The following is a 23,853-nucleotide window of genomic DNA, read 5'->3' as shown; positions in this document are numbered from 1 at the left end:
GTACTGAAGCTCTAACACATGGTGCTAAAAATCTGAGAAGCACCAAACTGCAGCTAGCCTTCAAGGTGGACTAGTCGCACTTCCCTGGATCTGTCAGGTGTTGGGAAGCAATTCTTCATTTGCCTCACACAGCCCTGCACAGTGTGCGGAAGCATGACCTGCCCTTTTGTCCCAGACTATCTCTCAAGGATGTTTGTATAATGAACAAAGCTTTGGAAGACTAAGACAGAGCAAGAGTCTCACTCCAGAGCAAAAGTCAGGCAGGCTTACTGCCTATTCAAAACATCTGAGTTCCCCAAGCTTAAGGTTCCTCAACTCCAACACAAGCCCACTGCAGTGTCTTCCTGGAGCTCTTCCCTATCAACCCTGAAAGGACTCAGATTGGGAGTGAACCTACAGGAGGTAGGCAGAATCACAAGGCTTGATGTACCACAGGAAAGGCCTTTGTCTCAGACTCAGGAGTCTCCTGCCCTCTGCCAGCATCCATCCAATCGTGCAGGCTAACTGGATAGCATCCACTTAAGGTAAAACCCCAGACCCTCCACAGACCTTGACACCAAACTCTTTGGACCACCTCTCACCTTCGCTTTCCTCAGAGATACCCTCTCCCACTCTACAGAAGCCACTATTCATCTTTTGGTCAGCATCTTCTACATGAAATTCCTCCTAAAGGCCCTCAGCTAGAATTTACTAACCCCTCAGTGCCCCATTGTCTACTATACATACTGTACTCTCACAGTGCTTTTAAAGTTTTATTCTACTTACTTATGTGCTGTGCCAGTTAATCAATTTATTGCCTCTCCCAGCTCAAAGCTTATCTTTTTATACATGCTCTGTGGTAATGAATGAAATGGCTTTAAGCATCTCTCCTTACAGTGAGCAGAATGTTAAACTTTCTCAACAGGGTTAGTGCTGGAGGACACTGCAGGAGGAAGGGAGCTCTGCAGAGAACATCACATTTAATGATGAAAGACTGAATGTTTCTGTCCTAAGATAAGGAACACAATAAGGATGCCTGTTGCGCTTCCCAAATGGCTCAGTCGTAAAGCATCCACATACCAGTGCAGGAGATGCGGGTTCAAGCCCTGGGTCAGGAAGATCCCCTGGAGAAGGAAATAGCAACCCACTCTAGTATTCTTGCCTGGAAAATTCCAGGGACAGAGAGAGGAGCCTGACAAGCTAGAGTCCATGGGGTTGCCTAAACAACAAGGATGCCTGTTCCTGCCACTTCTATTCAACACTGCATTTACCGCAGGTTCTAGCATCGGGCAAGAAAAAGAAATAAAAAGACTGGAATGGAAGACATAAAACTATCTCTATTCACAGATGACATGAATGATCTTGCATAAAGAAAATCCTACCACATCCATTAAAAATACACACATATACACACAATATACATATATATATATATATATACACTAATAAGTGAGTTCAGCAAGGTTGCGGGATACAAGATCAACAAATAAAAATAAGTTGTATTTTCATAATTTGCAATGAACAATTTGAAAATGAAATTAAGAAAATAATTCCATTTACAATAGCACCAAAAAGAATAAGATGCTTTAGAATAAATTAACAAAAGAAGTGTAAAACTAATGCCCTGAGAACACTGTTGACAGAAATTAAATAAGATCTAAATAAATGCAATCCCATCAGAATCCCAGCTGTCTTCTTTGTAGAAACTGATAGACTGATCCTTAAATTCAACTGGAATTACAAGAGACCCCAAAGACCCAAAACAATTTTGAAGAAGAAGAGCAAAGTTGGAGGTCTATACTTTCCAACTTCAACTCTTACTACAAAGCTACAAGACGCTGCAGTACAGGCACAAGGACAGGACTACAGAATTCTATCAATGGAACAGAATTAATTGAGAGACCAAAAATAATCATGTATGCCAATGGTCAACTGAATTTCAACAGAGGAACGAACACTATTCATTGGAGAAGGAATGGTGCTGTAACAACTGGACAGTTACATGCGAAAGAATGAAACTGGACCACTAACTCAAACCATATACAAAATTCATTCCGAATTTAATATAGTAGCTAGAGCTATAAAACTCCTGGGGAAAAACTAGGTATAAATTTGCAAGACCTTCAATTTAGCAATGAATTCTTAGGTATGACACCAAAACCACAGGCAACAAAAGAAAAAACAGATAATTGCACTTCATCAAATAAACTTCGATGCTTCAAAGACTACTATCAAGAAAGTAAAAAGACAACGTGCAGAATGGGAAAAAAATTACAAATCATTTATTTGATAATGGACTGATACCTAGAAAACATAAAGAATCCTTATAACTCAGAAACAAATAACTCAATACAAAAATGGGCAATGGATGTGAGTAGACAGTTCTCCAAAGAAGATGCACAAATGTCCAGAAAGAACATGAAAAGAAGTTTCGTATCACAGCTCATCAGGGAAATGCAAATCAAATGTGCAAAACAGCATTTCTTAATAATATACAAATAACAATTTATTAATAACCACAATGTGATGTCTCTCAGTGCACATAGAAAATGTATACCCAAAGAGTGGAATACTATTTAGCCATAAAAAATAGGGCAATTAACTGGGAGGGGGTTAAAAGAAAGCTAGGTTAGTTATCCTAAGTAAAAGCCCATCAAGAGCAATAATGAAACAGCAGTGAGATCATTTTTTAATCAACCTCATTATGGCCCAGATGCTGCTAGAATCAGGGGAAGAGCAGATCCACATGGTAATGAAGCCTCTCAACTTCAGTCTAGGCTTAAGTGCCAACTCAAAAATGCCTTTAGAGAAATTCATGCAAGGAATGCCTCTTGTGAGCTGGTCACATGCAAAAGTGAAGCAAGAAGCACATCTGTTTGGAACTTACCCCAAGGGCCTCCAATTCTTCTCCAAATTGGGTTCATAACTCCCACCCACAGAGAGAAAGCCAGTGCCTGGAGCAGCACCCAGGGAGAAGCAAATTAGCATTTCCAAGGTCAATTGCTGACAGGCCTAATGGTTTACAGCAACCAGAATATTCTGGCTGCTGAAGTTAAGAGGCTTAGCCTCTCGAGCTTGCTCAACACCAGCAAGAAACTAATTTAACACATCAACTACAAATATGAAAATATTGTAGGTGTGGAGTCAAATCAGCATGTGACATTTCAAACAAACAAATATTAATAGGATCTGCAGAAGTAAGTGATTTTAAGCTAGTTAAACAATTTTGGGAAAAACCTAAAATACCAATCTCACCAGTGGTAGAGGACTGATAAGGATTAAAAAAAAAAAAAAAAAAGAGAAAGAGAGGAAAAAAAAAAAAAAATCAACAGATAATATATTATCCTATTTTACCAACTGGTTTAACGCGAATATTCACCAAAACCACTTTAAAAAAATCTCAAAGCTAACTGATTTAACTACCATTAACATTTTCTGCCCTCCTCTGAGAGTCAGGGGAAACTAAAATGCCCTCTGTTCCTGCTGCTATTACAACTGCCATTTCTACCATGGAACTATTAAGCATCTGAAACATTGCTAGTCCAGACTAAGAAAAGAACGTGGGTCCAAAAATAACTCAATTGTCATATTGATTACATGTTGAGATAATATTTTAGACAACATTAGATTAAATAAAATATTACTAAATTATTGCCTCCTCTTTTTTCTTACTTCTTGTAATAAGGATACTAGAAAACTTTTAATTAAACATGTGGCTCACATATTTTTACTGGACAGTGCTGATACATGTAAATAACACTTTACATTTATGTAGCACACACATACGTAATTTCAAGTGTAGAGAAACAGGGAGAAATGGATCTGGATAATAAATATCTTCTGTAGAATAATCAAACTGGTTTCATCTCTTAATCACCAATCTAATAAAACCTCCTTTCTGCTTACTGAGAGACAAACTTTTATGTCCTTTAAAAAGGACCTGATATTTCAAAAATGATTCTAAAGTCTGTTCTACGTCTGCTATGAACTGTTTCCTTTTCCTAAAATTAAAATAGTCTTAATTCTTTTCAGTGATCAAAGATACATGATAAAGTGCCAATCTAATTTTAAAATCTGATCAAGTGACTCCATTTCGGTTTTTTCTGTGGTAGTCATTTTCATACCCGTTAGGTCTTTGCTTCTAAGATTTTTTAAAAAGTAGAATTAACACAAAGATTGTTCTCCAGCGTCTAGAAAAACCCAGGTAGTATTGAGGTACTATACAAACTCTGTTTTAAAAACTAAAATATGACTCATTTACTATTTCAAAAAGTAACATCCCAATGTGGATGGCAGAGCTTAGCAAACAGGAGAGCACAGCAAGCAATTATTTCCACACATTCCATCGTGTGTAGAAACCATGCCAACTCTCAGGTTGTTAGAGTCAGTGGAAGAAGGAGAATCTGGAGGTGTTGGAATGGCTGGAAATTTATGGAGTGAGAGTGCAGAGTAACACGAGGTGACATGAGGCCAACGACAGCCCAGACTTTCCTCTCTGTGGGTCTTAAAAAGGAAACAGCCCGGCTTTCTGACTAAGGAAGGCAACAGGAACGGAAAACACTCTTCACACTTTCTAACATCCCCAAACTGTCCCACTACAGCTGGCCCGCCGATAGAGTTATACCTACTGTTCATATTTGTGTGAACAGTACATATAAATCTTTTAAAAGGGGTTTTTAAATGTTATCGACAACAACAAGATTCACTAAGGTAGAATGGTAAGTATTAAATATGAGATGTACATTTCTATTTTGTGACAGGGCCAGCATCTATCTCTAGTAAATGAACTGAGTAACCTGGATAAATAGAAATAAAGCCAGTGGAAAGGACAGGTATTTAGTCCTCATTCCTTCCTGGAAGAGGTGACCTTAACCTTAATAGCCCTACCTTTCTGTTGTTCTGATAGAATCAACACATTTTTTGTATCCTTAGATATACAGAATAACTCAGGTTCCAAGTTATGAAATTTCAGTAACTTAGTGATTATACCTTTTAAACAATCTTGAACCTGCAGTAAACGCACACAGTAAGGGCGCAACAGCTACCTGATTAGCAAGTGTTCTGGTGCCACCTAGTGGTTATGCTTCTCGCCAAAGGGGAAACAGTGATTAGACCAGGGTTCTTGGCCCACAGAGGAGCAACATCAGCTTGTCCCAGACCTGTTGAAACTTTAGAACTAGGGCCCAGGAATCTGTTTTAACAAGCCCTCTAAATTAATTCCTTCCACGTTTGAGCACTACTGGATTAATCAGTACCGACACAAAGATTAAGTGCCAAGTCTTAAAAAATTAGGTTCAACAATGAACAAAAGTGCTCAATTTCTAATTTTGGAAAGCAATTTAGTTTTCTGCATTTTGAATCCAAATATCTGTATTTAAGGAACTGCGTTAAAAGCCGTTTACTAACACATTAATATACATCCAACATTTGAGAGTCCCAGGCTCTGAAAATATCCCAAGTGCACCCTGAGGTCTGTGCCCTGAGGAAATCCAGTTCAAAGGAAAGGCCAAACACAAAACAAAACAAAAATACAATGAAAGTGAAAGTTGCTCAGTCATGTCCGACTCTTTGCGACCCTATGGACTATAGTACGTGGAATTCTCCAGGCCAGAATCCTGGAATGGGTAGCTGTTCCCTTTTCAAGGGAATCTTCCCAACCCAGAGATCGAACCAATATCTCCCGCACTGCGGGTGGATTCTTTACCGGCTGAGCCACCAAGAATACCGGAGAGGGTAACCTATTCTTCCTCCATCATATCTTCCCGACCCATGAATCAAATCGAGGTCTCCTGCATTTCAGGTAGATTCTTTACCAGATGAGCTACCAAGAAAGCCAAGCCCAAGAAAGTGAAAGTGTTAGTTGCTCAGGCTCTATGCAATCTCATGGACTGTAGCCCACCAGGCTCCTTAGTCCATGGAATTCTCCAGCCAAGAACACTGGAGTCAGTTGCAATTCCCTCCTCCAGGGGATCTTCCCAATCCAGGGATCAAACCCAGATCTCCTGTATTGCAGGCAGATTCTTCACCGCATGAGCCACCTTAAGAAAAAGCATTAATTGTTATCAGGATATCAGGTTATGGCCTCTCAAGGGGGCCCACCTGAAAAAGGGGAACACATGAAAAGCCAGGGTGGTAGAACACTGGTGATTTTTAAATAAAGAGTCACCAAAGAGCTTCCCAAGTGGCACAGTGGTAAAGAACCCACCTGCTAATGCAGGAGATGCACGAGACACGGATTCCATCTCTGGGTTGAGAAGATCCCTTGGAGAAGGGAATGGCAACCTGCTCCAATATTACTGCCTGGAAAATTCCATCAACAGAGGAGCCTGGGCTGCTACAGTCTGTGGGGTTATAAAGAGTCGGACATGACTGAGTGACGGAGAGCACACTGATGATAACACCCCCTAATAATAGCAGACATTGCAAAAAAGGCCCACTGTTTATATCTGCTCCTAATAAAGTAATCAAGAGAAAAGCAGGTCTGATGAAGCCTTGCTGAATTGTTTATTTTCTATGTAGGTCTCAGAGGAGAACTTGGTTACTTTAAATAACTTAAGACAACTGGGATTCATTAAAAGGAGTTCCACAATGCATCTAGTTGTTTGCATTCCCTTAAATTCAGCTTGATATTATGCTCTTCTTAGGGGGGGGACTAATTTTTAATAAGTATCTGTTTATTTATAATTTAAAAGTTATATGCTTGAAATAAAAAACTGGATCAAGAGATATATGCCCAATATGACTACTGGTCCACAGAGTCACAATTAAGTATATATACCATCCTTTACTCCACGGCTTAGATGACAAACCTATCACTTAAAAGAAAAAACCTCTTTAAAGGTTAACCATACAAAACCAAGCCTCAAATATAACAGGTAACATAACAGACATTAATATCAATGGCATATAATATAAAGGAACTGCAATAAGAGATAGAGAAAATATACCCCCAAAATGCCTCTGACATCACTAACAGCTGGTAAGAATTACTGCCATCCACTGAGGGTCATCAGAAAGAGAAAGTGGCACCAGAAAATCTAGGTCAAGGGGCTGAAATCAGGCCAAATTGGTTTTAAATTCAAATCCCCTAGCTGTCACTTAGGTGTGTGCCCTGTGCTAAGTTATTTCAACTCAGTGAGCCTCATTTCCCCGTCTATAGAGTGAGGATAAGACCACCCCGTTCAGTGATTCTCACCACCCTGCCTGCCTGAGTGCCTTCTCAGTCGTGTCCAACTCTTTACAACCCTATGGACTGTAGCCCGCCAGGCTCCTCTGTCTATGGGCCTTCCCAGGCAAGAATACTAGAGAGGGTTGTCGTTTCCTGCTCCAGGAGATCTTCCGGAGCAGGGATCGAACCAGCATCTCCTCCATTGGCAGGCCAGGTTCTTCACCACTGCGCCATGTGGGATTTTCAGTGCATTCACATTTAATAGTATCGGCCCACAGTCAGCTCTCCCAGCTCGCTTTTCTTCACCCACTGCAACTCCTCCATCAGGAGGTGAGGCATGTTCCCAGACCGAGACTGAACAACGCAGTAGCGCTGGCGACACATCCGACAGTACCTCGTGTGCACCTCCAGGACGCAGGTCAACAGCGCAGGGACTCCATCAGCGGAGGCAGAGGCTCACGCGCAGGACAGACAGGTAACAAATAAAGTGACTGCCCCAGTGACAGAAGGAGGCTTCCCCCAGAGTTCGCTCAGAGTCATGTCCACTGACTCAGTGATACTATCTAACCATCTCATCCTCTGCTGTGCTCTTTTTCTTTTGCCTTCGATCTTTCCCAGAATCAGGATCTTTTTCAATGAGTCGGTTCTTTGCATCTGTTGACCAAAGTCTTGATGCTTCAGCTTCAGTCGTTCCAATGAATATCCAGGGTTGATTTCCTTTAGCACTGGCTGGTTGGATCTCCTCGCAGTTCAAGGGACTCTCAAGAGTCTTCTCCAGCACCACAGTTCAAAAGCATCAGTTGTTCAGTGCTCAGCCTTCTTTATGGTCCAACTCTCACACCCATACATGAAAAATGCTACTGGAAAAACCATAGCCTTTGACTCTACAGGCCTTTGTTGGGTATGTAATGAAGTCTCCATAAAAACCCAATAGGGTGGGGTTCACAGAGCTTCTGGGTTGGTAAACACACAGAGGTGCTGGGAGGGTGGCAGGCTTGGGGAGGGCACAGGAGGTCTGTGGGCCTGTGCCCTTTCCCTCTCACCTTGCCCTTGGCATCTCTTCCACCTGGCTGTTCTTGAGATGTACCCTTTTATAATAAATCAGCAATCGAGGATGTAACTGCTTTCCTGAGTTCTGTGAGCTGCTCCAGCTAATTCTATCACTACAACCCAAAGGGCAGACTTACAGGACTGAGTCCATAGCTTGTGAGATCTGACACTAACTCCAGGTATAGTGTCAGAACCGAACTGAACTGCAGGACACCCAGCTGGTGGCCACAGAGATTTGGAGAACTGCTTAGAGTGGGGGAAACACCCAGACATTCGACAGCTAGAAGTGTCAGGGCGTTGTGAGTAGCAGAGGAGAAACGGTGCAGTTTTCCCTACACCTGGGAACTACAAAGACACAGGCAAAGTGACTGAGCTCTGCTGGAGACCTGGATTTTTACTATTCTGTAGGCCACACCTTTATACTTTTAACACTACAGATACCATAACTTTCAATAGTCTTTATTTATTTAAGTTATAATAATCTCTTGCTTTTATAATTGGCTCCAGTTACAAAAGCGATATAAGACATACAAACATTGGCTTCTTACGGTTACTGTTATTTTTATTGTCTTTTGGCCACCACCCCACTATCATTACTTCCTTCTAATTACTGCTTCTACTCAATAATATAATTATGGAATACAGTATAAGCGAGAGGCCCAAAAGAAACCTTCCCCGTAACTAGAGTCCTGGCTGTAAGAAGCAGTTCTTAAGACAGAGAAATTTATTACAATATAATGAAAATCCAGATCTTCCTAAGAAAATAAGTCTTGAGAATGTGACGTTAGTATGTGCTGGTTTCTCAAACCATTAAGTAATTCTGAAAATAAACTTAACATAAAGGATTTAAGTAAAATAATTACTCCTTTTTCACAAAATTAGATGATGAGTGAGAGGGTTATGGGTGGTCATAACTTTCTTTTTCTTTCTATTCATCAAATTTTTAGATTTAGGAATGCCTTATTTCAGGAGGAAACTAGAATACTACCCCCAAAAGCATTCAAATTAAGAAGTATGCACTCAACTAAATGCTTAATGTTTGCAAAACTTCAGTTATTCATCAAGAGCACAAACTTCTAAGACCACGCAAGTTTTTAACTCTGACCGCTGTTCTTTATGGAGAAGGCAATGGCACCCCACTCCAGTACTCTTGCCTGGAGAATCCCACGGGCGGAGGAGCCTGGTAGGCTGCAGTCCACGGGGTCACTAGGAGTCGGACACAACTGAGTGGCTTCACTTTCCCTTTCCACTTTCATGCATTGGAGAAGGAAATGGCAACCCACTCCAGTGTGCTTGCCTGGAAAATCCCAGGTACAGGGGAGCCTGGCAGGCTGCCATCTATGCGGTCGCACAGAGTTGGACACGACTGAAGCGACTTAGCAGCAGCAGCAGCAGCTATTCTTTATTCATCATTAACTCTCAAGTAACTGTCACAAAGTGAAAACTCTGTTTCTTGCCTGGATGGAGTAAGGTGTGAAAAAGAAAAGGAATCAGGTTTAAAAGGTGATGATTCTTAGCTGGAATACAAATTCTGGATACAAGAGAGAAAACTGATTATCATTCTGTCAATTCACCGTATCGATTCTATCAGCCAAGATGCACTGGCTGCAGGGGAGGAAACCTGTCCACCATCAGTTACCCAAAAAGGAACTGGTTTTCCTGCCATTATGAGTCTAGAAATAGACAGCCAGGGTCAGCACAATGACCCCAAAAGATCCCAGCTTCTTCCTTCCACAACCAGACTCAACTCTGCCTTTGTAAACAGAAGACGCTAAAGCCCAGGAAACGCACAAATGTCCAAGGAAAGTAGTTGAAAACTCCACTTGCAGAAAAGGACAAAAGCTGATGGGCTGTTTCACAAAAAGCCTTGCAACCTCACTTTGGAATTTCAAAGGGAAAAGGAAAAGAAGAGGAAAAGGGAGAGGGAGAAGAAAGGAAAATCAGATACTGTCAATCTCAACAAAATAACCAAAACTTTCTGAGCTAAATATCACTAAATGTTACTTCAATATTATCCAACTACTGCAAATGCCACTTGAAGGACAAAATCAATTTTCAATAAAGTGTAATGGTTAAGGGCAGAAACTCTGCGGTCAAATCGCTTATGTGCAAATCTCAACTCCCACTGCTGAGTAACTGTGTGACCTTAGGAAGGTACTCAGCTTCACTAAGCCTCAGTGGTTCACAGCGGGGATTAACAATAGTCCTTACTTTGCAGGATCACAAGTCGGACCAAGTGAGACAGCACCTGTAGAAACAGCACAGACCTGCACACCTTTGTTGCGTGTACCAAACCCAGCTCTTACCTTTGGAGCAGGACGGCCATCACCATCACCGCTGTATCCTGGCATAGTTCAACAGACATCCAGTCCCTGCCTGACCTCAATAACTGAAGTCTTTCTGCTCTGCTTCTTTCAGCAAGGCACAGAAAGAAAGCAGTATAGAGCAGTAAAATCCAAAAGCTCTCCATCAAAATTTTCTCATCTACTGAACCCTTGGGCAATTTAAATATGCATCTTTTTATTCTTTTCGTCCAAATGTTCCTCACATATTCAGCAAGAATCAGATATTTCGCAGATAAAAAATTATAAGTTCAAAATCCAAAGAAAATTACCTATCTTTGAGCAAGTTACAGAACGAAGGCTGTAACTGGGACTAAAGCCCATATCAGACTGATTTTAAGTCCTCCATTTAAGGGGCAATTTTGGCTCTGTCTCTTAAAAGTCTTTCATCTACTGTTGCAGACTGCTGCTAACTGCTAAGTCACTTCAGTCTTGTCCGACTCTGTGTGACCCCATAGACAGCAGCCCACCAGGCTCCCCGTCCCTGGGATTCTCCAGGCAAGAACACTGGAGTGGGTTGCCATCAGACTGAATTAGCATCAAATTTACTTAAATGACGGGTGTTTTTCTACTCTCTGGGTCCTTGGAGACGGCACCTCAGTCTGGTGCCACACGAAGACTGCTCTCCAACAAGCGTTTGCTCAATTACTCCAGTGGGGGTCATTCTAGGCCTCCTCTCTGTATAGAGTTTCTCCCGTCACCTAAATCCTGCTCATAGGCACTCCAGTTCAGGTTCATAACCAGCTGTTCTCAGGGTGTGGTCCCCGAGACCCTTCCACAAGGTCCACAGGATCAAAACGATTTTCATAATAACTGTCAGACCTGCAACGGAGTAGCTGCAGCAGAGACCACATGGCCCACAGAGTTTAAGATATTTGTTATCTGACCCCTGATGGAAAAACTCTGCCAATCTCTGCTTTAGAGCATGAATCTTTCAAAAAGTGATGCTTATGTTTCCTCTTAAATAACACAGAAGATGTTGCATTTTGTATCAAAATATACATCTTATTAAAAAAAACAAAACAAAAATGAAGTTTGTATTAAAAACACTCAGAAATCTTCAAACCAAATCCTGAAAAAAAACTGATACAACCCTCCAGGAGGTTATGTAACAGCTCTTCTCTCATGGTTTAAGATTTTATTATGAGTTTCCCCAGGACTACCTACCAAAGCCAAATCTCCATCAGTATCAAAAAGAGACTACAAATCAGGCTGGACAGGGGTAAGACCTTTAGAGAATACCCACTAAAGATGGGTGACTTCTGCTGCCTTCTGTGAATGAATATCTAGTATGGAACTCACCTTCCTACCATGAGTAACCGTAAGGCTGGGCAAAATATAGGAAACAACTGCTTTCAGACATTGAGACAACAGGCAGAGCAGAATTGGGATTCCTGAGAAATCAGGTGAGGTAAGTCCTCTAATTGCTCTCCTCCCTGCAGAAAGGAGGAAGAATCTAAGTGGAGCACAGCAGTCTGGAAGGACCAAAGAGACAGAGACTGGAGTTCAAGTTGCTGAGCATTAGGGGTTTTGCAAGACAGAGCACAGTGAGGGAGGTATGCAGAGAAAGCCCTTCAGGAATCTATACAGAGACTCCTCCTAAAAGCTAAGTCAGCCCTAAGTGAAGCTACACTGTGCGCATGCTCAGTCGCTAAGTCATGTCCAACTCTTTGAGAATCCATGAACTCTAGCCTGCCAGGCTCCTCTGTCCATGGATTTCCCTGGCAAGAATACAGGAGCAGTTTGCCATTTCCTTCTCCAGAGGATCTTCCCCACCTAAGGACTAAACCTGTGTCTCCTGCATTGTAGGCAGATTCTTTACCACTGAGCCACCCAAGAAGAGAAAACTATACTAGACCTGTCCTAATGAAGTTTAATAACAACTCTGGAATGGATCAACCTAATCCACAAATTACTTAGCTGCCAACCAAAACAAAGGTCAATACTCTTCAAAGGAAGATGACAAAATTCAGAAACTCCACAACATAATGTACTCAAGCAGCAATGGACAGAGCTGACAGAATCAGCAGACAAAGATATTAAAACAGACAAGGATGTTATAAATACACTTCATGTGCTCAAGAATACAAAAGAAAACATGAGCATAATGAAGAGAAAAATAAGATTCCATTTAATTCTTTTTTATGTTTTCTAAAGCTCAAAAAAGACTCTGAAATTAAAAGTCCCCTGGATAGACTTAGCATATTAGACCCTTGAAAAGACAGGACTAATGAACTTGAAGACACAGCAAAAGAAACTATTCATACTGAAGCCAAGGAGAAAAAAAAGACTTGAACAAAATCACCCAAGCCTCAGTGACTTATGGGACATTACCAAGCAGTCTTACATACATGTGATTGGAGCCCCAGAAGGAGAAGGGAGAGAAATAGTAGCAGAAATTTTTTTCCAAATTTGATCAAAACCATAAGTCTACAAATCCATAAAGCTCAAAGAACACCAGAAAGAATAAACAAAGAAAATCACATCAAGGCATATCACAATCAAATTGCTAAAAAACAGCGATAGTAAAACGAAAGAAGAAACATGTTGCTCCCGTGCTTCTATATGTGATAGATATAAAATAAAAATAAATCTAAACCAAACAAAGAAAATAACATTTTCCTGGATCTTCTGATCAAAAAATTGTGGTCAAGTTCAGGAAAACTGAACTTTTCTCATTTTATTGTAGAGGCCTTCCTTTACTAGTACCCCTAGCATCAGCTTAGGCTGTCTACTGAGTAATTAATCAAGAACAAAATATAGTTAAATTACTGAAAAATAACTATCACAATGCTATATACCATACAGTTCACAAATATCACATACTTTTGATTGTATGCTCCTTGAGATCAGAAACCTTCATGTTTCAGCACATAAATTTCTAGTGCAGTTTCTAGTGGTTTGAACATAAGGGTCTGAACACATACAAATGAGTCAATCTCATCTCACCCTCTGTACATTACTATGCGGTATACATACAAGATGAGAGAACAGATGCCCAGAGGGTTAAATGAGCGCCCCAAGCTCATCCAAAAGGTGAGTGGTATCTCACATCCCTAGAGCAATGCCATCGCACAGGGTCACCTCAAAACAGACACTAAAGAAAGACGTTTTCATTATTACTTACTCTGAGTTTCCACGAGATCCAAAGCCACACTAGAAGCTGTGTCCATTCCGGAGCTGATACAGGATTGGAAGTTTTTCAAGGAGGAGAGTGCAGATTCTACACCACTGAAGGATATAAAACCAGTTGAACCTGAACCTGAACTTGAAGTGGAACGCCCCGGCATCTTGAAATTATTACCTAAGTTTTCAAACACAGTGAAATGAGATTTATGAATAAGAATAATAACTGCATAGAAAAACAGAACCACTAGAAATATCCATATGACTGTATTCAGTATCTCTACAAATGCTACCTATTCTATATCCCTTGAAAGGATATCAAAGCATTGTGCCATTATCTGGGCCACCAAACACAATATCTGCCCGGTAATATACAGGGAAGGTAAGTGTTCTCATTTTTTAAAGGAGGGATAATACTCTCTTCCAAAAGATGCCCTGATTCTCTAAAGAATTCAACAAGAGCTCAGTTCCTGAAAACCTAAAACAAAAATGGGTCAGAAAGAGTAGACTGCTCATATGATGCATGTTTCCAAAACAAGAAAATAGTGGCAATAAAATAGTTTAATAAGGGATAATTTTAAAAACCTACAATTTTTAACTTATCTGACGTTTAAGTACTGATTTCAAGGCAGTGAATTAGAAGCCACCTCCAGGCCTTGGCATAAAAACCGAACTCTCTCTCTACACCATCCAATTTTACAGCTTGAAACAGACAAGCAATGACCTTAGAAGTCACATACTGAAGATGGAGAATCATCAAAAGGAAGGAGCCTAGGTTCCCACATCACTGCTTGGAGGAAAACTGCCCACCAGTCAGGTTCCATGCATGAAAGAAATTGAAATGAACTTCAGTTTTGCAAAGCCATTTAGATTTGGGGGTACATCTATTATTATAACACCAACTGTTGTTCAAAAAACACAACCCTGCAAGGACCAAATGATATGGTTCAAGTATTCAGTTATCTGGGGGGTCAATCTTGATTCTAGTGTAAGTCTAAATTGTCCAGAACAGCACTATCTAAAAAAACTTCTTTCTTCCATGACAAAAATGTTCTTCCTATAGTCTGCATTGTCCAATATGGAAGCCACCATGCGTGTGTGATTATTATTTAGCAGTGATTACTGATGGTCACAATAGCATCAATACCCCACTCCAGTAGTCTTGCCTGGAAAATCCCATGGACAGAGGAGCCTGGTAGGCTGCAGTCCATGGGGTCGAGAAGAGTCGGACATGACTGAGCGACTCCCCTTTCACTTTTCACTTTCATGCACTGGAGAAGGAAATGGCAACCCACTCCAGTGTTCTTGCCTGGAGAATCCCAGGGACTGGGGGTGCCTGGTGGGCTGCCGTCTATGGGGTGGCACAGAATCGGACATGACTGAAGCGACTTAGCAGCAGCAGCAGCAGAAGCAGCCTGACAAAAGAACTGAGTTTTAAATTTTATTTCATTATAACCAATTTAAATTTAAATAGCCATACTATAAGTCAACTACACTTTAAAAAAATTAGTAACATATCCCCATTGAAACAGATTTCAGTTCAGTGCAGTTACTCAGTTCTGTCTGACTCTTTGCGACCCCATGAATTGCAGCACACCCAGGCCTCCCTGTCCATCACCAACTCTCAGAGTTCACTCAAAATCATGTCCATCGAGTCGGTGATGCCATCCAGCCATCTCATCCTGTCGTCCCCTTCTCCTCCTGCCCCCAATCTCTCCCAGCATCAGAGTCTTTTCCAATGAGTCAACTCTTGGCCAAAGTACTGGAGTTTCAGTTTCAGCATCAGTCCTTCCAATGAACACCCAGGACTGATCTCCTTCAGAATGGACTGGTTGGATCTCCTTGAAGTCCAAGGGACTCTCAAGAGTCTTCTCCAACATCACAGTTCAAAAGCATCAATTCTTTGGCGCTCACCTTTCTTCACAGTCCAACTCTCACATCCATACATGACCACTGGAAAAACCATAACCTTGACTAGACGGACCTTTGTTGGCAAAGTAATGTCTCTACTTTTTAATATGCTATCTAGGTTGGTCATAACTTTCCTTCCAAGGAGTAAGTGTCTTTTAATTTCATGGCTGCAATCACCATCTGCAGTGATTTTGGAGCCCCCAAAATTAAAGTCTGACACTGTTTCCACTGTTTCCCCACCTATTTCCCATGAAGTGATGGGACCAGATGCCATGATCTTCGTTTTCTGAATGTTGAGATTTAAGCCAACTTTTTCACTCTCCTCTTTCACTTTGATCAAGAGGCTTTTTAGTTCCTCTTCACTTTCTGCCATAAGGGTGGTATCATCTGCATATCTGAGGTTATTGATATTTCTCCCAGCAATCTTGATTCCAGCTTGTGCTTCTTCCAGCCCAGCGTTTCTCTTGATGTACTCTGCATAGAAGTTAAATAAGCAGGGTGACAATATATAGCCTTGATGTACTCTTTTTCTTATTTGGAACCAGTCTGTTGTTCCATGGCCAGTTCTAACTGTTGCTTCCTGACCTGCATACACATTTCTCAAGAGGCAGGTCAGGTGGTCTGGTATTCCCATCTCTTTCAGAATTTTCCACAGTTTATTGTGATCCACACAGTCAAAGGATTTGGCATAGTCAATAAAGCAGAAATAGATGTTTTTCTGGAACTCTCTTGTTTTTTCGATGATCCAGCGGATGTTGGCAATTTGATCTCCGGTTCCCCTGCCTTTTCTAAAACTGGCTTGAACATCTGGAAGTTCACGGTTCATCTATTGCTGAAGCCTGGCTTGGAGAATTTTGAGCATTACTATACTAGCGTGTGAGATGAGTGCAATTGTGCGGTAGTTTGAGAATTATTTGGCATTGCCTTTCTTCTAAACAGATTTAGAAGTCTTTTTATATCAATACCAAAACTTAAAAAAAAAAAAATCATTATTCTTGGTACATAGTCATATTCTTTAATCAGTTTATTAGCCATCTGTCTTTAATACTATGACATGGGTGTTTCTGAAGATGTATTATCTCAATGTGCTCTTATTATTTTAATTTTTCATAGGATTTCCTGAAATTCTCTTCAAAACTGCATGTCATGCTTATGAATGTGAAGCTGTTGACACCTTCAAATGAGTCTTTTCTGAAGACCATTTTTTTTAAACTGTAAAATACTACAAGTAACCTACTGTGAAGCTCAGAAGTAATACTTCTAAATGGAAAATGTTTTCTATTCTATTCTCATTTTTCTAATAGATATATGTAAATATTTCATCACTAATATTTTTACCTATTTCTGCCTCTATTCAGAGGATCTCTGTTCAACAAATATCTTTTATAAAACCAAACTTATCAACTAAGTTACCTTATTATTTTTGTCAATGCTCTGCTATGTAGAAACAATGCAAAAAAAATATATTAAATAACCACATGTGTCTAGTGGCTATTGCACTCGACAGCACTGTTCTAGAAATACAATTATCAAAGTATTATTGATATTTATACTATCAATATAGTACACACTATATCACACACACACACTATCACACACACACTATCATATTATCACACACACTATCACACACATACATACACACTAGGGGTTAGGCTAGTCACAGTATGAACAGGACATATGTTCCTAGAATATTAATTTTACTTAAGGAAAACATGAAACATTTATATTAAAACAAACATTAGTTACGTTATAGAGTAAAACGTGGGGGCAATACTAGTAGGAGTTAACTTCTAAAAACTCCAGTGGGGGGTCAACAAGTAGCCTCTGGAGCCAGCTATGTGAGTTCAAAGCCTGATTTTGCCATTAAAGTTGCTGAGTAACTTGCTACAAATTATTTAACCTGTCAATGCCCTCCCTTCCCTTTCTGTAACATGAGGATGATCCAGTGCCAGTATCAAGGGTTACTGGGAGGACCAAATGAGTTCACTTGTTTAACAAAACACTCAGAATAATGCCTGGCAAATCATCTTTTAAAATGAGAACAAATAACACCACTGACTTAATCATCACTGTGAGCAGCAATACAGAATAGTGCATAAGTGAAATGGACCCTGGTCACCAATGCCTGGAAATTCCACCTGTCCACACCACTCAAAACTGCATCACTCTGGTTAAACAGCTTAACTTCTCTATCTTCGGTTCCCACCCTCCCCCCCCCACCCCGTGTAAAAAGGAGATAAGCCATTATTGTAAGGATAAATTAAATTTTATAGTTTTCTCAAACTTGTCTGATCTTAAGAATCAGTTGAAATACTTTCTAAAAATACTATCTCAGACCTACTGAATCAGTCTCTAGTGGACATTCTGAGGAAATGATATTTTTATGAAGCACCGCAAATAATTCAGGTATGGTGAACACTGAGATAATTGTGCCCTCCAAAATTCATGTTTACCCTAACTTCCAATGTGATGACATATGGAGATAGAGCCTGTGGGAGATGATTAGGTTTAAATGAGGGGGGAACCCTCATGATGGGATTGGCATCGTTAGAAGAGGACGAGACACAGGGCTCACTCTCTCTGTCCTTCATGTAAAGATACAGGAAGGTGGCCATCTGCAAACAAGGAGGAGAGTCCACCAGTACTCAACCACACCAACAACTTTTAGTCTTCAAAACTGTGAGAAATAAATTTCTGTTGCTTAAACCACCAGTCTATGATAATTTTTAACAGGAGCCCGAAGTAAGACACAATGTATATAAGGATTAAGGGCTTTCGTGATAGCTCAGTTGGTGAAGAATCCGCAATGCAGGAGGCCCCTGTTCGATTCCTGGGCCTGGAAGATCCGCTGGAGAAGGGATAGGCTACCCACTCCAGTATTCTTGGGTTTCCCTGTGGTTCAGCTGGTAAAGAATCCGCCTGCAATCCAGGAGCCCCAGGTTCGATTGCTGGGTTGGGAAGATCCCCTGAAGAAGGGAAAAGCTACCCACTCCAATATTCTGGCCTGGAGAATTCCATGGGCTGTATAGTCCATGGGGTCGCAAAGAGTTGGACACGACTGAGCGACTTTCACTTTCACTTTTTCACCTTCATATAAGGATTAATATAATCCTGGACAAACGGAAAGCCATCCTTTTTATATGAATGCAAAATTCACATTACTCCAATGAAAACTTTACACTTGCAGACAGGTGAGGAAAACATCTTTCTGTAATTCGGAAATACCAAGAGGAACAATTCAGATCCAAAAGCAAGAGAAATGGCTTTTCCCTATCTGACAGAGGAGCCTGGTGGGCAATAGTTCATAGGGTCGCAGAGTTGGACACGACTCAAGTGACTTAGCATGCAAGTACAGCTAAGTAAGTAAGTCACAGGGCAGCCTGCCACAACAAAGAATTATTTGGTCCCAAATGTCAGCGCAGTAGTTGAGAAACCTGGGTTCAAACTAACCACTTCTTGAAGCCTTCCTCGGGGAACAGTAATTATTTTGTTCTCTATACCTATGGTCTCAAAGAAAGCTTAAAACACGATTACCCACTTCCTGAGTTTTCCCCTAGCATATTTTGTTGCTTTCCCTAACAGGCCTTGTCTTCATCAGTTGGTGCTGCTCTAACAAAATACCACAGGCACAGTAACATATAAACAACAGAAACATTTCTACAGTTCTGGAGGTTTGAAGTCCAAGGTCAAGGCAACAGCACAGTCGCATTCTGCTGAAGGCCCTCTTCCTGTGGTTCATGGCCAAGGCCTTCTAGTTTTGTCTTTACATGGTAGAAAGGGTAAGGGACCTCTCCAGAGCCTCTTTTATAAAGGTATCAAGCCTACTTGGAGGGCTCGATCCTCATGATCTAAGCACTTCCCAAAGGCTCTAGGGCCTAAGTACCATCATCTTGGCTTTGGGAATTCAACATATGATCTGGGAGTGGGGTGGGAGAGGATATAGACATTCAGACCACAGCAGGTCTTTAAGATTCTCTGTAGATGGGGTGGCCAATAATCAGCTAATGTAAAAATAAAAATACTCCTCTCATCTTTGGGTACAGCAAGTGGTAAGCACACAAATAACCTAGATACTGTGCTGACCACCTTTAAATCCATAGGGCCCTATACAAGTTCAGCCACCAGAGCTCTACCTTCTTTTTCAATATGCAAGGATACATCTTTATGAAGCGTTCTCTTATCCATACAAGCTATTGTTTGTTTTCTTCTTCATGCTACTACTGTCCCCCTCCCCCAACCACACACACATTCTACTTTAAAGTGAAAGTGAAAGTGAAGTCGCTCAGTCAAGTCGGACTCTTTGCAACCCCATGCACTATAGCCTACCAGGATCCTCTGTCCATGGGATTTTCCAGGCAATAGTACTGGAGTGGGTTGCCATTTCCTTCTCCAAGGGATCTTCCCAACCCAGGGATCGAACCCAGGTCTACTTGCTCACATGTCTGCCACTCTTTCACCTTGCCAACAACTTAAACTAGAATTCTGACATATTCCACACTACATAAAACAGCCCCTCACACAAAATAGGCAACTAATAAAAATTTGGAAGAGTTACATCAATAACAGAAACCATTTCTATGTCCCCTATAGCATGCCATGAACTGGCATCCCTAAGCTTTGCTCTCATTATAGTTAATCCTCACAACCATTTACAGGCGAGAAGAGAAAAGGAAACTGACACCCGGAGAGTTTATTTCAAATATGTGCCCAAGGCCCTGCTTTGAAAGCCAGCTCAAACCAGATTTATTCAGATCAAGAATTCGGGACCTCACACTACTGTATATAAACAGATAAACAATAGAGTCCTACTGTAAAGCACTGGGAACTATATTCAATATCTTAATAATCTATAATGGAAAAGAACCTGAAATATATACATATACACACAGATATCCGAATCACTTTGCTGTACACCTTAAACTAACACACTGTAAGTGAACAATATTTCAATAAAACGTAATTCATGATCCACATATTTAGAGCCAAAGGATGGAGAGATGGCGTCTTGGAGAGTGAGGTCAACGGCCCCAGCCTCCCCGCTGTGACCGTGAAAAGAACCACGACCATAACCCAGGTCCACAGATCGCAGCTCCGGGCACCCGCCGAGAGCCCGAGAAGGAGGCGACACCCCTCGTCACCCTCCCCATTGCTATCCCTCGCTCCTGCCTTACCTGGCTGCCGGATGTAGCTCTTGTCTGGCTGCGCCCGGATTCCCCGCGCCCGGACCCCAACTCCTTCCTTCACTCCCTTCCCCTGTCGCTGAAACGGCGAGCGCGGGCTCGGACGTCATCAGTAGTCGCCGGCGAGCGGTCACATGATGCCCCGCCGCCGCTCCCCGCCCCTCTGTCATGTGACAGTCGAGGGACCAGGGGCGGAAGCTGGGGTCTGGCCGGCTCAGGATAAGGGAAGGGCTGGGGGTAAAAGTGGAAGGACCCTTACGGAGACGGAGGGTGGGAGCCGGCGTGCAGACTCCGCGCACGACCGCGGGCCCTGCGCGTGCGCCCTGGCGCGGCCCGGGTGACAGGTGAGTCGGGGCAGTGTGCGCGCGCCGCCTCCTTCACGTCCCCCGTCCCCTCCCCCGCCCGGGGCTGGGCCGCGCTGGCCCTGGCACGGAGCTGGGGAGATTTTGCGGCGTGGGGTGGGGTCTGGATGGGGGAGCCTGGCGTTAGAGGACTGGGGGTTTTCCTGGAACCGCGGCTGCAGTTCAGACTCCGCATCTCCACTCAGGTGGAAACAGTTTTACGCGCTGCTTTGGCGCTTTAGAAGTGATGATGTTCAGCTCCTTGGTCCGCATCTGATCCTTCCAGGTTTCCGGGAGTAAGGCTTTGTGGACGTCGTGATTCCTCCATTTACTCTCGAGAAACCTGAGTGGTTGGTGGAAGCTTTTACAGTCTGACGGACTTCAGTTTGAATTCTAGTTTTGCCATGGGCTGAGTTTGGACAAGTCATTGCTGCTCTCTGCACCTTGATTGCCTCACTTGTGACACGCCAAAGTCCTTTGCATTAAAAAAAAAAATTCTGAGGGTCCTGATTTGTCTGTGGTAGTAAAGTAGTGAAGTGAAAGTCGCTCACTCGTGTCCGACTCTTTGCGACCCCATGGACGATACAGTCCATGGAATTCTCCAGGCCAGAATACTGGAGTGGATAGCCTTTCCTTTCTCCAGGAGGTCTTCTCAACCCTGGGATCGAACCCAGGTCTCTCGCATTGCAGGCGGATTCTTTACCAACTGACCCACAAAGGGAAGCCCAAGAATACCGTAGTGGGTACAGTTAGAAAAACAGAAAACACAGAGCCGGTAAGGGAACTGGGTCTCCGGATAGATTCCAAGTACGTGGAGCTTCCTCCAACCTAGATGGTTGCCGGGAGGAGGGAGATTCTTCACTGCCTTTGTCCGCTACAAGGATCACCTTCCGATTTTTTTTTATTCTGTTTCAGGATCCATGAATCAAACTAAAGTGATTAGGCTCATTTTAGAACTTTCCTGTAAGAGATGCGCCCGTGGTTTTTATCTTGATCAACAACCGCTAGTTTATTCATTATAATGGATGGGTGGGGACTAGTGCTCCCTTCTTTATGTAACTGAGGTTTTTATGAAAGGATTAAACTAGATCAATCTTCTTTTGTCCTCTGTGTAGGATAAAGAATGATTCTTCCCAGGGAACTTTAATTTTCATAATTCAGTTCTGTACTCCTTGGGCAGTTGGTATAATGCTGCCATGCTTCATTCTTGAAAGCATGTTGTCTTTTGTCTAGAATTACTTTCCAAACTAAAAATCACAATTCCATACCAGTTCTTTAAAATGAGGTTACAGCCACTTTTCTGGGTGCCTTGTAAAAAGAAAACAGGAAATTGAGTGGAATTTCTGGTTTCATTTCATGGCAAATAATAAGACAACCTACATTGCGATAAGTGGTCATTATAAATTGTCTTCATTCCTAGCACCAGGAGAACCTCTAAAAGGAAGATTTAATATGTTATAGTTTCTTCTACCATGCTTATTCACACCTTATTCTAGAGTGATTTTTTTTTTAAGTCTCAACTAAATCTTAACATCTGTAAAGCCACCTACCTCTGAGATCACTGCAACATGATTAGGCGTATTTAATGATGCTTCTTAAATTCTATTCTTTTTTTGTTTGTTTGTTTGTTTTTGTTTTTTGTTTTTTTTAAATTTTATTTATTTTTAAACTTTACATAACTGTATTAGTTTTGCCAAATATCAAAATGAATCCACCACAGGTATACATGTGTTCCCCATCCTGAACCCTCCTCCCTCCTCCCTCCCCATTCCATCCCTCTGGGTCGTCCCAGTGCACCAGCCCCAAGCATCCAGTATCGTGCATCGAACCTGGACTGGCAACTCGTTTCATACATGATATTTTACATGTTTCAATGCCATTCTCCCAAATCTTCCCACCCTCTCCCTCTCTCACAGAGTCCATAAGACTGTTCTATACATCAGTGTCTCTTTTGCTGTCTCATACACAGGGTTATTGTTACCATCTTTCTAAATTCCATATATATGCGTTAGTATACTGTATTGGTGTTTTTCTTTCTGGCTTACTTCACTCTGGATAATAAGCTCCAGTTTCATCCACCTCATTAGAACTGATTCAAATGTATTCTTTTTAATGGCTGAATAATACTCCATTGTGTATATGTACCACAGCTTTCTTATCCATTCATCTGCTGATGGACATCTAGGTTGCTTCCATGTCCTGGCTATTATAAACAGTGCTGCGATGAACATTGGGGTACACGTGTCTCTTTCCCTTCTGGTTTCCTCAGTGTGTATGCCCAGCAGTGGGATTGCTGGATCATAAGGCAGGTCTATTTCCAGTTTTTTAAGGAATCTCCACACTGTTCTCCATAGTGGCTGTACTAGTTTGCATTCCCACCAACAGTGTAAGAGGGTTCCCTTTTCTCCACATCCTCTCCAGCATTTATTACTTGTAGACTTTTGGATCGCAGCCATTCTGACTGGTGTGAAATGGTACCTCATAGTGGTTTTGATTTGCATTTCTCTGATAATGAGTGATGTTGAGCATCTTTTCATGTGTTTGTTAGCCATATGTATGTCTTCTTTGGAGAAATGTCTATTTAGTTCTTTGGCCCATTTTTTGATTGGGTCATTTATTTTTCTGGAGTTGAGCTGTAGGAGTTGCTTGTATATTCTCGAGATTAGTTGTTTGTCAGTTGCTTCATTTGCTATTATCTTCTCCCATTCTGAAGGCTGTCTTTTTACCTTGCTAATAGTTTCCTTTGATGTGCA

At 41.7% G+C, this 23,853-nt stretch overlaps 2 protein-coding genes across 10 annotated transcripts in view; one reads left to right on the top strand and one right to left on the bottom strand.

Annotated features, from left to right (window-relative positions):
* The window catches only part of NSMCE2 (NSE2 (MMS21) homolog, SMC5-SMC6 complex SUMO ligase), a 237,179-nt gene extending 216,278 nt beyond the window's left edge, over positions 1 to 20,901 (bottom strand). For 3 of the 7 annotated variants that reach the window (XM_025265484.3, XM_025265485.3, XM_025265483.3), the window contains exons 1-2: positions 20,751 to 20,898; positions 13,667 to 13,843 (exon numbers count right to left, since the gene is read on the bottom strand). In XM_025265484.3, coding sequence (XP_025121269.1) covers positions 13,667 to 13,829 — 163 coding nt within the window. In that variant the 5' untranslated portion in view covers positions 13,830 to 13,843; positions 20,751 to 20,898. Of the gene's footprint in view, positions 1 to 13,666; positions 13,844 to 20,750 lie in introns of all 7 variants that reach the window. The other 4 variants (XM_025265490.3, XM_025265489.3, XM_025265486.2 and 1 more) reach the window with 3 other exon arrangements.
* A 49-nt stretch (positions 20,902 to 20,950) lies between these two features.
* The window catches only part of WASHC5 (WASH complex subunit 5), a 55,025-nt gene continuing 52,122 nt past the window's right edge, over positions 20,951 to 23,853 (top strand). For 2 of the 3 annotated variants that reach the window (XM_025265480.3, XM_044928821.2), the window contains exon 1: positions 20,951 to 21,103. The gene's annotated coding sequence lies outside the window, so the exon portion shown is untranslated. The remainder of the gene's footprint in view (positions 21,104 to 23,853) is intronic. The other variant, XM_006077311.4, reaches the window with a different exon arrangement.

The sequence above is a fragment of the Bubalus bubalis genome, chromosome 15 (genome assembly GCF_019923935.1).
Source record: "Bubalus bubalis isolate 160015118507 breed Murrah chromosome 15, NDDB_SH_1, whole genome shotgun sequence".
Lineage (NCBI taxonomy): Eukaryota > Metazoa > Chordata > Mammalia > Artiodactyla > Bovidae > Bubalus > Bubalus bubalis.
Note: the sequence above shows the minus strand (reverse complement) of the source record. Positions and strands in the feature narration are given on the sequence as shown.